Source organism: Phoxinus phoxinus, assembly GCF_949152265.1.
Source record: "Phoxinus phoxinus genome assembly, chromosome: 20".
In the NCBI taxonomy this organism is placed as follows: Eukaryota; Metazoa; Chordata; class Actinopteri; order Cypriniformes; family Leuciscidae; genus Phoxinus; species Phoxinus phoxinus.
Window position 1 is genome coordinate 27,416,274 of NC_136895.1, and position 12,434 is coordinate 27,428,707.

Genomic DNA, 12,434 nt, shown 5'->3' on the forward strand with positions numbered 1-12,434 from the left:
TAATAATTTAACGGCCTGTCGTCAATTATTCCGCTTATACTACAGTTACCACACCTCGAAATATTGTTCAGATGATGTATTTCAAGACGTTTGTAAAGTTTTTGTCATTAAAACGCTCTAGTATGTAGGACTAATTCCTTGCGCATCTAAACCCATGCTCCGTTGCTAATTCCTCCAAAACGTCATTTTAGAGTTAGTAACGGAGGTTTGAGCCGCTGATAGCAGACTAATGCTGGACACACTTAACCACTAGAAACATTCTCTGACTGAATGCAGCAGATTTTAAACACCGCTGTGATCAGACTAAACGTGCTGAAAACGCGTGCATGATCAGTCTTAAGTATCAAATTACATTCATAACTGGCCTTAGAGAGAAGCATGTGCGTCAATATTATTATTTATTAATTAATTCAATTCGTTTTAATTAATTTGTTCATTCTTTTTTTCTATTAGTGACAGTAGACTAGACTAATAAATGAAACACAAAGCCCTTTTAACAAGTATAGGCCTATCAATTTTATTTATTTGTTATATTATCTGCAATAATTACGAAAACCCATACAACAGGACTATCAATTTATTTAAATATTCAGTTTAGTTTTCTATTGATTATGTATAGGACTGTATACTTTATTTATTAAAATTAAACTGCATGTTTCCATTGATTGTGAAGTTAGACATTGAAAATTGCAGATCAAGCATGGGGCTGCATGGTTTTTCTTGTTATGAATTGTATCGTATTGTCCGTTATTACAGTTGACTACGCGAAGTGATATGGAACTATAATGAGGTCAAGACCTGCCGGAACTACTTTAGCCGTGCGGTTCCCTGAAAGTAATTGCACACCTCAGAACGTTCGTCAACCAATCAGATTCAAGCATTCTACGGCCCTGCAGTATAAGCTCTTGTAATTATTACTTTACCCCACCTCTCCATGCGAGTGATGCAGTAAACACAGCCTAGCTAACGTTATCTGGCTACGATTTCAGTACAGTAATATCAAAGATCCTTGCTCCTTCTCAATTATCTGGTAATATTCTATTCACAAAATACAACCAAAAGTACGGTAATGTTAAAATGTACTTGTGAAAAGTAATCCCGGGCCCTATTTGCGCTGGTCCGCCGATTAGAACAGGAAAATGCTCCACAGTGCTCTGGAATCTAACTGCTGCTAAGCAACGAAACTAGGAGTACGACCGGTTTAAGATGGCGTCCGTATTTCTCAGTGCCCAGCGGCCAATAGGGCATCTAGTCTCTATATAATATCTATGAGCGCATTGCTTCTTTTTCCGTTCTGATTGCCGAGCTTGACTTCGAGGTGTAACCTTTATTATTGTTCGGTCTGAAACGGCGCCCAGTGACGGATGGTGTAGAAATATTGTTGTCCAGGTGGAAATCGGGAGAAATTCGGGAGAAAGGTCGGTCCGGGAGATTTTCGGGAGGGGCTTTGAAATTCGGGAGTCTCCCGGAAAAATCGGGAGGGTTGGCATGTATGTCATACAACCCTGAATATTCTGATACTCCAGGAAATTGTGCCATTTCCCAAAACATTAACAATGGAGGAAAAACATTTTTATCGTTATTATTTTACTGGTTTAATCTTACATTTAAATAACATGTTTTCATTTACACTTTTATTCAGTGACTCACACTAGTAAGAACTGATGACATCACGGCTTGATCTTTGATTGACCAATCAGCGGAAAGTGGCGTTTTATTCCCGCCGATGTAGAAATAAAAAAATACAACGCGTTCATCCAGTTCGGGTTTATTGTTTTTCCATTTGGCGGATTACAACAAAGTTTGATGAAAACACAAACAAAATAAATGGAACAAAAAGATTTGTGATTTCTTTATTTATATTCATGAAAAGGGTCGAATGTGTGATAAACGAACGATTTCTTTATCCGTTTAAGACAAAAACGAGAAAACAAATTATCCGAAGGAACACGGACCAATAAATAATAGTTGCATTGAAATGGACGGATGATATGATTAGAAACTGACATCTTCACCAGAACAAAACAGTTAAACTACCACCAATAGAAAAACAAGTATGTTTTTAAATCATAATGCACTGAATTTTAAAGGTGCTGTATGGAGTTTTCAGCGGCATCTAGCGGTGATGTTTCAGATTGCAACCAATACATTTACAAGCGAGTGCTCGTGCGCGTGCTTTCTTTTGTTTTTTATTATTATGTGGAGTTTGTGTTGGAGTCTGTGTTGTGCTGGTCGTTTCCTAGTATTAGCAGACTCCATGTCATAAAGTTGCAGTGTCGTCGCTGTTGAGTGCAAAGTCAGTAGACGAGGGAGAGGCGAGACGCTCGGGAGCGCATGCAGGTCTCAGTCACGGCACTGGATTTTGCGGCAAATCCGACCCGGAGACTTCACGTAGAAATAGGAATACTTGCTTTCAGAGGTAATAGCAAAACCCGCCAAGTGGATCATTTTATTGTGAGATTACAACCCCTTCACACACAGGTAATAAAAAATGGATTCATTTTAGTAGAAAAACTCCATACAGCACCTTTAAGTTCATTTAAGTTTTTATATACATTTAAGTTAAATATATAAATTACACTTAAAGAATAAATTTATTTTTGTAGAAATTATCTTTATGCTGTATGTGAATTAAAATACAGTTCAAGAGAAAACACCCCTGAATGTCTGCAAAAGTATTAAACACATTAATGATGCGATTTAATTGTACAAGACTTGCTTTAAAACATGAAGACTCACCATGAACAGAAACACTGAAGATCTTTTCACTGTAGTTGCCTCTGCTGATGATGATCCGTAGTGTGTATTCTCCAGAGTGTGTGTTTCTGATGTTCATGATGGTCAGAGATCCAGTCTGATGATCCAGCTTCAGTCTGTCTCTGAATCTCTCAGTGCCTTCATTACACTGAACATCTGTACAGATATCACTGAGATCTCCATTGATGCGAGCGATGAGAATGTCATTCAAATACCATCTAATTATGTATTGTTGGTTTGTTTGAACACCAGTGTTAAGAGTGACTGAATCTCCCTCCTTCACTGACACTTCTGTATCCACACCAGTCACACCTGAAGAAGAAACAATTAACATTAGCCAAACAAATGTGTAATAGTGCTGTAAAAATATTTTTCTACACATCATAAAGATTATGAGTAAAGAGATATGTCTGGATTCACAATGAACATTCACTTCATGAACATCATACAACCCTGAATATTATGATACTCCAGGAAATTGTGGCATTTCCCAAAACATTAACAATGGAGGAAAAACATTTTTATCGTTATTATTTTACTGGTTTAATCTTACATTTAAATAACATGTTATCATTTACACTTTTATTCAGTGACTCACACTAGTAAGGAATTGATGACATCACGTCTTGATCTTTGATTGACCAATCAGCGGAAAGTGGCGTTTTATTCCCGCCCGTGTAGAAATAAAAAAATACAACGCGTTCATCCAGTTCGGGTTTATTGGTTTTCCATTTGGCGGATTACAACAAAGTTTGATGAAAACACAAACAAAATAAATGGAACAAAAAGATTTGTGATTTCTTTATTTATATTCATGAAAAGGGTCGAATGTGTGATAAACGAACGATTTCTTTATCCGTTTAAGACAAAAACGAGAAAACTAATTATCCGAAGGAACACGGACCAATAAATAATAGTTGCATTGAAATGGACGGATGATATGATGAGAAACTGACATCTTCCCCAGAACAAAACAGTTAAACTACCACCAATAGAAAAACAAGTATGTTTTTAAATCATAATGCACTGAATTTTAAGTTAAATATACTGAAGGGGCGGTCAAAATCCCTTGTCTCTTCAGTCAGTTATATATATATTTCATTCCATATCCTTTTGAATGCTTACATTACTTTTATACAAATCAATAATCAAATATATATATGCATTATCACATAATAATTTCTATATTCTTTTGTGCTTGTGAAATTATATATTTTCTCTAGAGAGCAATGCCATTTCTCTGCCTTTCTTCCTGAGGAGCTATGTTTTGGCTAACTGATAATACGAAGCTCAAGCACTCTTCGGCCTTGGCGATGTTATTTGGTGGTGTTCTGTGTGTGTGTGTTTGACTTTCTACGTAGGCATTTGGGACCCAACGCTCAGCCTCATCGACGCTCTCCTCTAACCTGCGAGGTTAACGCTGACCTAAATCTAAGGATTGGCGACAGCTATCCTAACTAATGGCGATAGGCACCTTTTATCTGCTCACATGTGTGAAATTGTTTATGGTCTTATATTCTCTTAGCCAATCAGATGTATGATGATGCGATGCTTGCCCTTGCAAAATGGTATAATTGGTGTATTATTTTGTGTAAGGTAGAGTTGGCTTGCGACCTCCTCGTGAGACTTTGACGCTCGCTCTACCAATGAAACTGCAAACTATTCTTCAGTAAATTTTTATCTTTTTGATTGAACCTCACGACTCCTGGTCATCTTTTCTACATATCTGGTCTCGGGTCTTATAACTGTTCACCCCTAACAGTTTTGGTGGAGGATGCGGGAAACCATTCTGTGGTGACATCTCTGGCAAATCAGCAAACAAGGTAGAAAGATTTTATTAAGTATTAGGGCTGTCTGATTGGAAGAGATTTTGAAGGGGAACGGGAGAGCTTCACTCCGACGAGGCGACTGAAGATTATTTATACTACGAGAGTATAAAGGGTCGCTGTTTTGGTTAAAACAGCAAAAGTGAAACGCACTCTGTGGGGGCCCAGTGGGGCAATACTGGTGTGAGACACCACCCCAGCAGAGGGCGTCCCTGGATTAGGTCCAGTGGCACCGCAAAACCTGATCAATCTCTTCCATCTCAGATAGGGGTACCACGAAGTTAGTGATTCAGGCAGGTAGGGAACAAGATGTTAGTTAGATTAATAAAATAAAATAAAAATAGTAAAATATAGGGTTGTTTGCCAGGGATGCATCAGGAACGGTCCCAAACAAATAAAATATATATAGTGTGACCCAAATTGGCATAGACCAGTATATGTGACTTGGGAAGCGAAACATACTTTGTAGTTTCATTGTGTAGAAGTCTCACTATTGTTGCTAAACGTATTTTTCCGCCAAATTTATTGTTGTTGCTGCTAAATCTTAAAAGTTTTTTATCTGTGACCAATAAGAATGACTGATAAAGAAAATAGTCCTGACCAAATGGAAGAGAGCGAACGCTGTAAACAGCTCTGCTCTGACGAGCTCAAATCAAAGAAATACGCACAGCTCATTAAGAAAATGGACAGTCAGGGGTTTGATTCTGATTGGAAAATCACACAGCAGTTAGACTGGCTGCAAACAAAAAAGGAAGCTGATAAAGTCAAATTTTTATCCGTGTTTGCCTATTCATGGATTTGTAAGATGGGTGGTATACCAATAACTCCTGAAAAAGCAATCCCTGACATGATTAATGGGTGGTCCAGCTTGATAGGATGACAAAAATGATCGGACGAGAGATAGGATCTGATCTGTGCAGTTTGAGTGAAGGTCTAAAGGCAGTGTGTGATCAGGCTGAGAGAGCTGCGAAATGTGAGACGGTCTCTCGTGCTCCCTCCGCCCCCACCATCTCTTCTCAGACTGTTCAGGCGGCAGCTTTAGCCGGTCAGACTGAGAACCAGTATGATGGACCCTATGCTGAGGCTCGCGGACTGTTGAATGTGGCTGTTGTAACCCCCCACCGTATAAAATGTCAGTGATTCCAGCTATGCAAGCAAAGCAAACTGAGTTAAAATCTGGGGTCAGAAATCTTGAACTTTCCCCCATGGAAAACCCACTAGTAAATGCAGAAATTGTGGTAGGGATGGCCATGTTGCTAGACACTGCCATAAAAATCAAAATCAGGGAACTGCGAAAAAGGAAGGTCCTAAAAATGATGCTTCCAGCAGCAATAGCCCCAAAAACGCTCCCCACCAGCTGTCTCAGTCTGAGCTTGAAAAGCTGAGACAGCTGATCGGTGACGCATAGGGGTCAGCGGCCTCCGGTTCATGTAATTATGCAGACACCCGCCCATTCATAAACGCGTTGTTAAGAGGCCGGCAATGCATTGCTTTGATTGACATGGGCGCAACTGTATCAATTACCGATCTCGATCTTGAAATCACTTCTGAAATTTTGTATATAGAAGGTCTAAATGGCAAACAGGTGTATCACAAATCTGTTTCTGTCCCTCTAACCATATCTAACTCTGAAAATGTATATTAGACTGAATTTTGGGTAGGAGAAAACACTGTAGGGACAATTATTGGTGTTTACATTTTGAAAAACCTTGAAGCTGATGTTTTGCTTTCTAAAAATAAGCTAGTGCTTGGCTGCAATGAAACAATTCGCTTATCTCAGACTGGCCCCCACCATGAGGAGAGATGTGCAGTGGCTGATTCTGTGAGTATCGCTGACGCTTGCCCTGAGTGGAAGTTTATCATTTCTAAATTCCCAAATGTATGGGCAAAAGACAAATATGATTGTGGTCTGGCACAGATTCAGCCTCTGAGCATTCCAGGTCCCTTGCATGAAGCCAAAAGACAATACCCTTTGAGAAATGAAGCACGAGAGGGAGCTGAAACTATTCAGACTGTTTTGAAGGCCCTCCAAACCGGGGGATTCAAAGTGAACTTGAAGAAAGCACAGCTAGCATTACCTGAAGTGACTTATCTGGGACAGATTGTGGGGGTGCGTGGCCGACGCATCACCCCCGAACGAGTTAAAGCTATTATTGAACTTCCAAAGCCAAACACTGTCACTGGTTTAAGGCAAGTGATGGGTCTTTTGAATTACTGCCGCCAGTATGTTTCTGAATACACTAAACTCTCTAAACCACTCACAGAGGCACTGAAAGGAGGAAGACCTGGATCGGATTTGATCGACTGGACTGAGGAGATGGAGGAGGCTTTCGTGAGTATCAAAGAAACTCTTGCTTCCTCCCCAGCATTACGACATGCCGATGCCAGCAGGCCTTTCCACCTATGGACATGGGTGGGGACCCGGTCTTACTTCGCTGCTCTGGGTCAAAAGGTTTCGGGCCGGAACTCGTATGGGATGTTATGATATTATTCTGCTCCTATTTCTGTTTCAATGGCAGGGCAACATCCGTGCCTGTTGATATGTGACTGTGCAGAGTGGGCAGTGACATTGTGACACATCAAAAGGTGATACTGCACACCAGACACCAGATTTTGAAACTGTTAACAAATACCCGTTTAGGCTCCATCTCTAATCGACGACGAGCCAAATGGGAGACCACTCTCTTGAGTAAAAATGTGGACATACAAATTGACATTGAAACTGCTATCAATCCTGCCTCCTTGCTTCCAGAAGAAGGAACTGCACACAACTGTGCCCGACTGATCGAGATGGACAGCCAAAGCCCTCTTCAATCTGAACCCCTGTCTAATGCTATGAACTTGTTCGTGGACGGCTCCAGCTTTCATGAGCAGGGAACACGCTTCGGCCCCGTATGGAGGCGCAGGGGATTTCTGACTACCGCAGGACTTCCTATCTCACATCAACAGCAGGTAAAAGAACTTATGAATGCCTGTGATCTTCCCGCAGAAGGAGCAGTCATCAAAGTCACCGGGCACGCTACTGACAGCTCCCCGGAAGCCAAAGGGAACCACGCTGCAGACACTGAGAATGAGACTTACAGAGACATTTTTGAACTTTATGCAGAGGATGACCCTGAAGAGATAGAACAGTAGACAAAGTTAGGAGCACAGAAAAATTCTGAAGGACTTTGGAAATTTAATGGACGCTTTGTTTGCCCTGTTTCTGCTCGAACCGAACTAATGTCCTTGTATCATGGGTTGGCACATGCAGGGTCTGAGAAATTACATGCAATGATTTCAAAAACCTGGTGGTGGCCAAAGCTGAGGGCTTCTTGCAATGATTTCTGTAAGAGATGTTTAGTATGCCTTAAGGTTAATTCTTCCTCAAAGCTGAAAATTCCCTTAGGACATGCCCCTCGACCTCAGGGTCCGTGGACACACCTCCAAATTGATTTCATAGGTCCATTGCCCCCTAGTGGAGGGTTCACATACATTCTAATGTTGATCTTTTCTCCAGATAGGTGGAGGCATTTCCACTGAGAAACTGCACCGCAGACGCAACTGCAAAAATAATGTTGAATGAAATGTTCCCAAGATGGGGCTTACCCTTACAAATTGATTCAGATCAGGGTACACATTCCACGGGAAAGGTAATGAAAAATGTCATAAATTGATGGGAGTGAAACAACACTTCCACATCCCGTTTAGGCCTCAGTCTAGCGGCTCCATTGAACGTACAAACAGAACACTTAAAACGTCATTGAGAAAGAGATTGTTGGAGTGGGGGAAAGGGTGGCACGCAGCTGTTCCAATGATTCTTTTAAGTATGAGAGCCAGTCCTAACAAAACTACTCAGATCAGCCCTTGTGAAATAATGACAGGTCGTTACATGCCTGCCTTGCCTGAAATAGGTGACAATGTAATGTTGCAAAGAGAGATTGTTTCTCCTCTAGGTCCAAAATTCGATGGACCTTACCAGGTGCTCTTGACAACTAATACATCTGTTTTACTTGACAGAGGGGTTCTGGGTACTGTCTGGAGACATTGGTCACCGGTGAAACCACTCGATAAAGGTTCCAACCAAATCACCGCATCATAATAACAAACTATCTCTAAAAGGTAATTTATATGTGTGATGGTGTAAAAATTCTGTAACAATGTTTTATCATTACAGATGGCGGAATCCGACGATATATTGAAGCTGCTAATTCTTTAGGAAGAAGTGCGAAATACCAAACGACTGAAAGTGAGGTGGGCCATCATTCGATTGACACTCCCTCTCTCGTTTGTGGCTTTGATTATAATAGCCTTATCATTCCTGATGTATTCAGATTTCAATTTGGACCGGTAGACTCCATGCGTTCTCCACTCACTGGGATTGTGAGGAGATTTATAACCGTCCATCATGGGTTCAATACCCATGCCTAAATTCAACTGAGGGTCTAAATTTAATTCCAACCATGTATCAGAACGTTAATGATCGCTGCTATCGCTTGGACAGAAATGAGACGGTCACCTTTTGGCTTGGTCACTCCCCAAATTATCCCGGTAATACCCTCATTATGCAAAAAGGTCGGTGGGATAGAAGTGGAGGCGTGGGTTGGCTCTTCTATGTTTTTGTGTGTGTATGTGTGTTCATTTCTTCTTCTCATATATTTGCAGGTCTTCTTGACGAACCGCCTGAGCGACAAACTGAGGAGGAACAACATTGATGCCCTGTTGTGAGTGGAAGGTGGGAGAGCCTTGGAATGGGGACTGGAATTTTTAGTTTCCAGCATGTCCGTAAAGAGGCGAAGAGACTGTTGTGACCCTCCGGGGAATCATAAGTCACCACTCCACCTTCCGTAGTGACCTCACTTGTTAGACCAGATGTGGCGGTATTGGACCCCACATAGGTCTAAAACGGGGGACTGAAGGGGCAGGTCAAAATCCCTTGTCTCTTCAGTCAGTTATATATATATTTCATTCCATATCCTTTTGAATGCTTACATTACTTTTATACAAATCAATAATCAAATATATATATGCATTATCACATAATCATTTCTATATTCTTTTGTGCTTGTGAAATTATATATTTTCTCTAGAGAGCAATGCCATTTCTCTGCCTTTCTTCCTGAGGAGCTATGTTTTGGCTAACTGATAATACGAAGCTCAAGCACTCTTCGGCCTTGGCGATGTTATTTGGTGGTGTTCTGTGTGTGTGTGTTTGACTTTCTACGTAGGCATTTGGGACCCAACGCTCAGCCTCATCGACGCTCTCCTCTAACCTGCGACTGACCTAAATCTAAGGATTGGCGACAGCTATCCTAACTAATGGCGATAGGCACCTTTTATCTGCTCACATGTGTGAAATTGTTTATGGTCTTATATTCTCTTAGCCAATCAGATGTATGATGATGCGATGCTTGCCCTTGCAAAATGGTATAATTGGTGTATTATTTTGTGTAAGGGAGAGTTGGCTTGCGACCTCCTCGTGAGACTTTGACGCTCGCTCTACCAATGAAACTGCAAACTATTCTTCAGTAAATTTTTATCTTTTTGATTGAACCTCACGACTCCTGGTCATCTTTTCTACATATCTGGTCTCGGGTCTTATAACTGTTCACCCCTAACAATACAAATTACACTTAAAAAATAAATGTATTTTTGTAGAAATTATCTTTATGCTGTATGTGAATTAAAATACAGTTAAAGAGAAAACACCCCTGAATGTCTGCAAAAGTATTAAACACATTAATGATGCGATTTAAATGCACAATACTTGCTTTAAAACATGAAGACTCACCATGAACATAAACGCTGAAGGTATTTACTCTGTAGTTGCCTCTGCTGATGATGATCAGTAGTTTATAATCTCCAGAGTCTGTGTTTGTGGTGTTCATGATGGTCAGAGATCCAGTCTGATGATCCAGCTTCAGTCTGTCTCTGAATCTCCCATTACCTTCATTACACTGAACATCTGTACAGATATCACTGAGATCTCCAGTGATTTCAGCGATTAGAGAGTCATTATACCACCATATTATTCTGTCTTGTTGGTTTGTTTGAACACCAGTGTTTAGAGTGAATGAATCTCCCTCCTTCACTGACACTTCTTCTGTAATAAAACCAAAGACACCTGAAGAAGAAACAATTAACATTAGCCAAACAAATGTATAATAGTGCTGTAAAAATGTGAATTAAAATACAGTTAAAGAGAAAACACCCCTGAATGTCTGCAAAAGTATTAAACACATTAATGATGCGATTTAAATGTACAAGACTTGCTTTAAAACATGAAGACTCACCATCAACAGAAACACTGAAGATCTTTTCACTGTCGCTGTGTCTGCTGCTGATGATCTGTAGTGTGTATTCTCCAGAGTCTGTGGTTCTGGTGTGTGTGATGGTCAGAGATCCAGTCTGATGATCCAGCTTCAGTCTGCCTCTGAATCTCCCATTACCTTCATTACACTGAACATCTGTACAGCTCTTATATCCACTGATGTGAGCGATGAGAATGTCATTAAAATACCATCTAATTCTGTCTTGTCGGTTCATTTGAACACCAGTGTTTAGAGTGACTGACTCTCCCTCCATCACTGACACTATATCAGCACCAGTCACACCTGAAGAAGAAACAATTAACATTAGCCAAACAAATGCATAATAGTGCTGTAAAAATGTTTTTCTACACATCATAAAGATTACGAGTAAATGTCTGGATTCATAATGTAACAGAACATCATTGATTTACACTTTCACTCATCAGACAAAAATACATCGTATGTAGTCTTATGGAGGATCTTGAACAACTTAATGTTCAACTTATGTTATTAACCATAATATTAATATGTAAGAAAATTGTGCCATTTCCCAAAACAGGTACAATGGAAAGTGTATTATTTATGTTTCAATCTTACACTTAAATCAAATGACATGTTTTCTTTTACACTTGTATTCATCCAAAGCGACTTACACTGCATTCAATGAACATTTGATCAGTTTATGCACAGGTATCAACATTACTCACGGTATGAACCATGTTACTTTTAGAGGTTTGTATACCATGTCACTACAACTGCGCATTGACGGACATATTTTCAATATTTTGTCCATGTTTTGACTGAAGCTGGGCAGGGCCGCGAACTAACAGTTTCGTTTATAGTTCATTTTTATCGTTGACCAGAAAAGAGATCAGACAAACGTCTTACATTAATGGAGTAAAATACAAACAGTACATGAATATTCGTCGAATATAAAGTTAATTGAGCATATTATGAAACGTTGTCGATCGTTTTACCGGGAAAAGCGATAGTAGCTAACGTTAGTAACGTTAGGCTATAAATGTCTTACCATGCAGACGTAAGCACATCACCAATAAGAAAAGAAATAGAAACATGCTTAATTTTCAATATTGGCTCAATGATGAACGCAGATTCAGTGAAGTAAAAGTGATCTGTTGTTACTCTGCATTAATGCTTCATAACTGAGTCACCACGCCATGATTTCACGAGTTAAAATGAAAGTAATCATTTGGGCGGCTGCTTACGCGACGACGTGGTGACGTTTGCTGACGTTTTTATCTAAACAAAACAAAAGTCTTTTCCGGGTTCTGTTTGTGCACTGCTGTGTAAACGTTTTATGGTGTTGGATTTATTTGTTAAATTATTTAATACATTGGATTGCGAATTTCAGTATTTTAAATGATCGGTTTGAACGATTAGTGTTTATTTTTTTATTAATTAAAAACATTGGTGTTGTTTTGGGAACAAAATAAATTATTTTTCCTTTAGTGAGTGTAGCCTATAGTATAGTATAACTTGTTTCATTATTTTTTTTATAAAAAAAATATAAAACATTTAAAATTATTGTCTTGACAAAAAA

At 39.7% G+C, this 12,434-nt stretch overlaps 1 protein-coding gene across 1 annotated transcript in view; it reads right to left on the reverse strand.

The window, feature by feature from the left end:
* The window catches only part of LOC306987983 (uncharacterized protein), a 29,107-nt gene extending 16,972 nt beyond the window's left edge, over positions 1–12,135 (reverse strand). The window contains exons 1-4 of the mRNA XM_079592664.1: positions 11,904–12,135; positions 10,856–11,176; positions 10,354–10,686; positions 2,740–3,069 (exon numbers count right to left, since the gene is read on the reverse strand). Of these exons, the coding sequence (XP_079448790.1) occupies positions 2,740–3,069; positions 10,354–10,686; positions 10,856–11,176; positions 11,904–11,949 (1,030 nt within the window). The 5' untranslated portion in view covers positions 11,950–12,135. The remainder of the gene's footprint in view (positions 1–2,739; positions 3,070–10,353; positions 10,687–10,855; positions 11,177–11,903) is intronic.
* Positions 12,136–12,434: the final 299 nt, after the last annotated feature.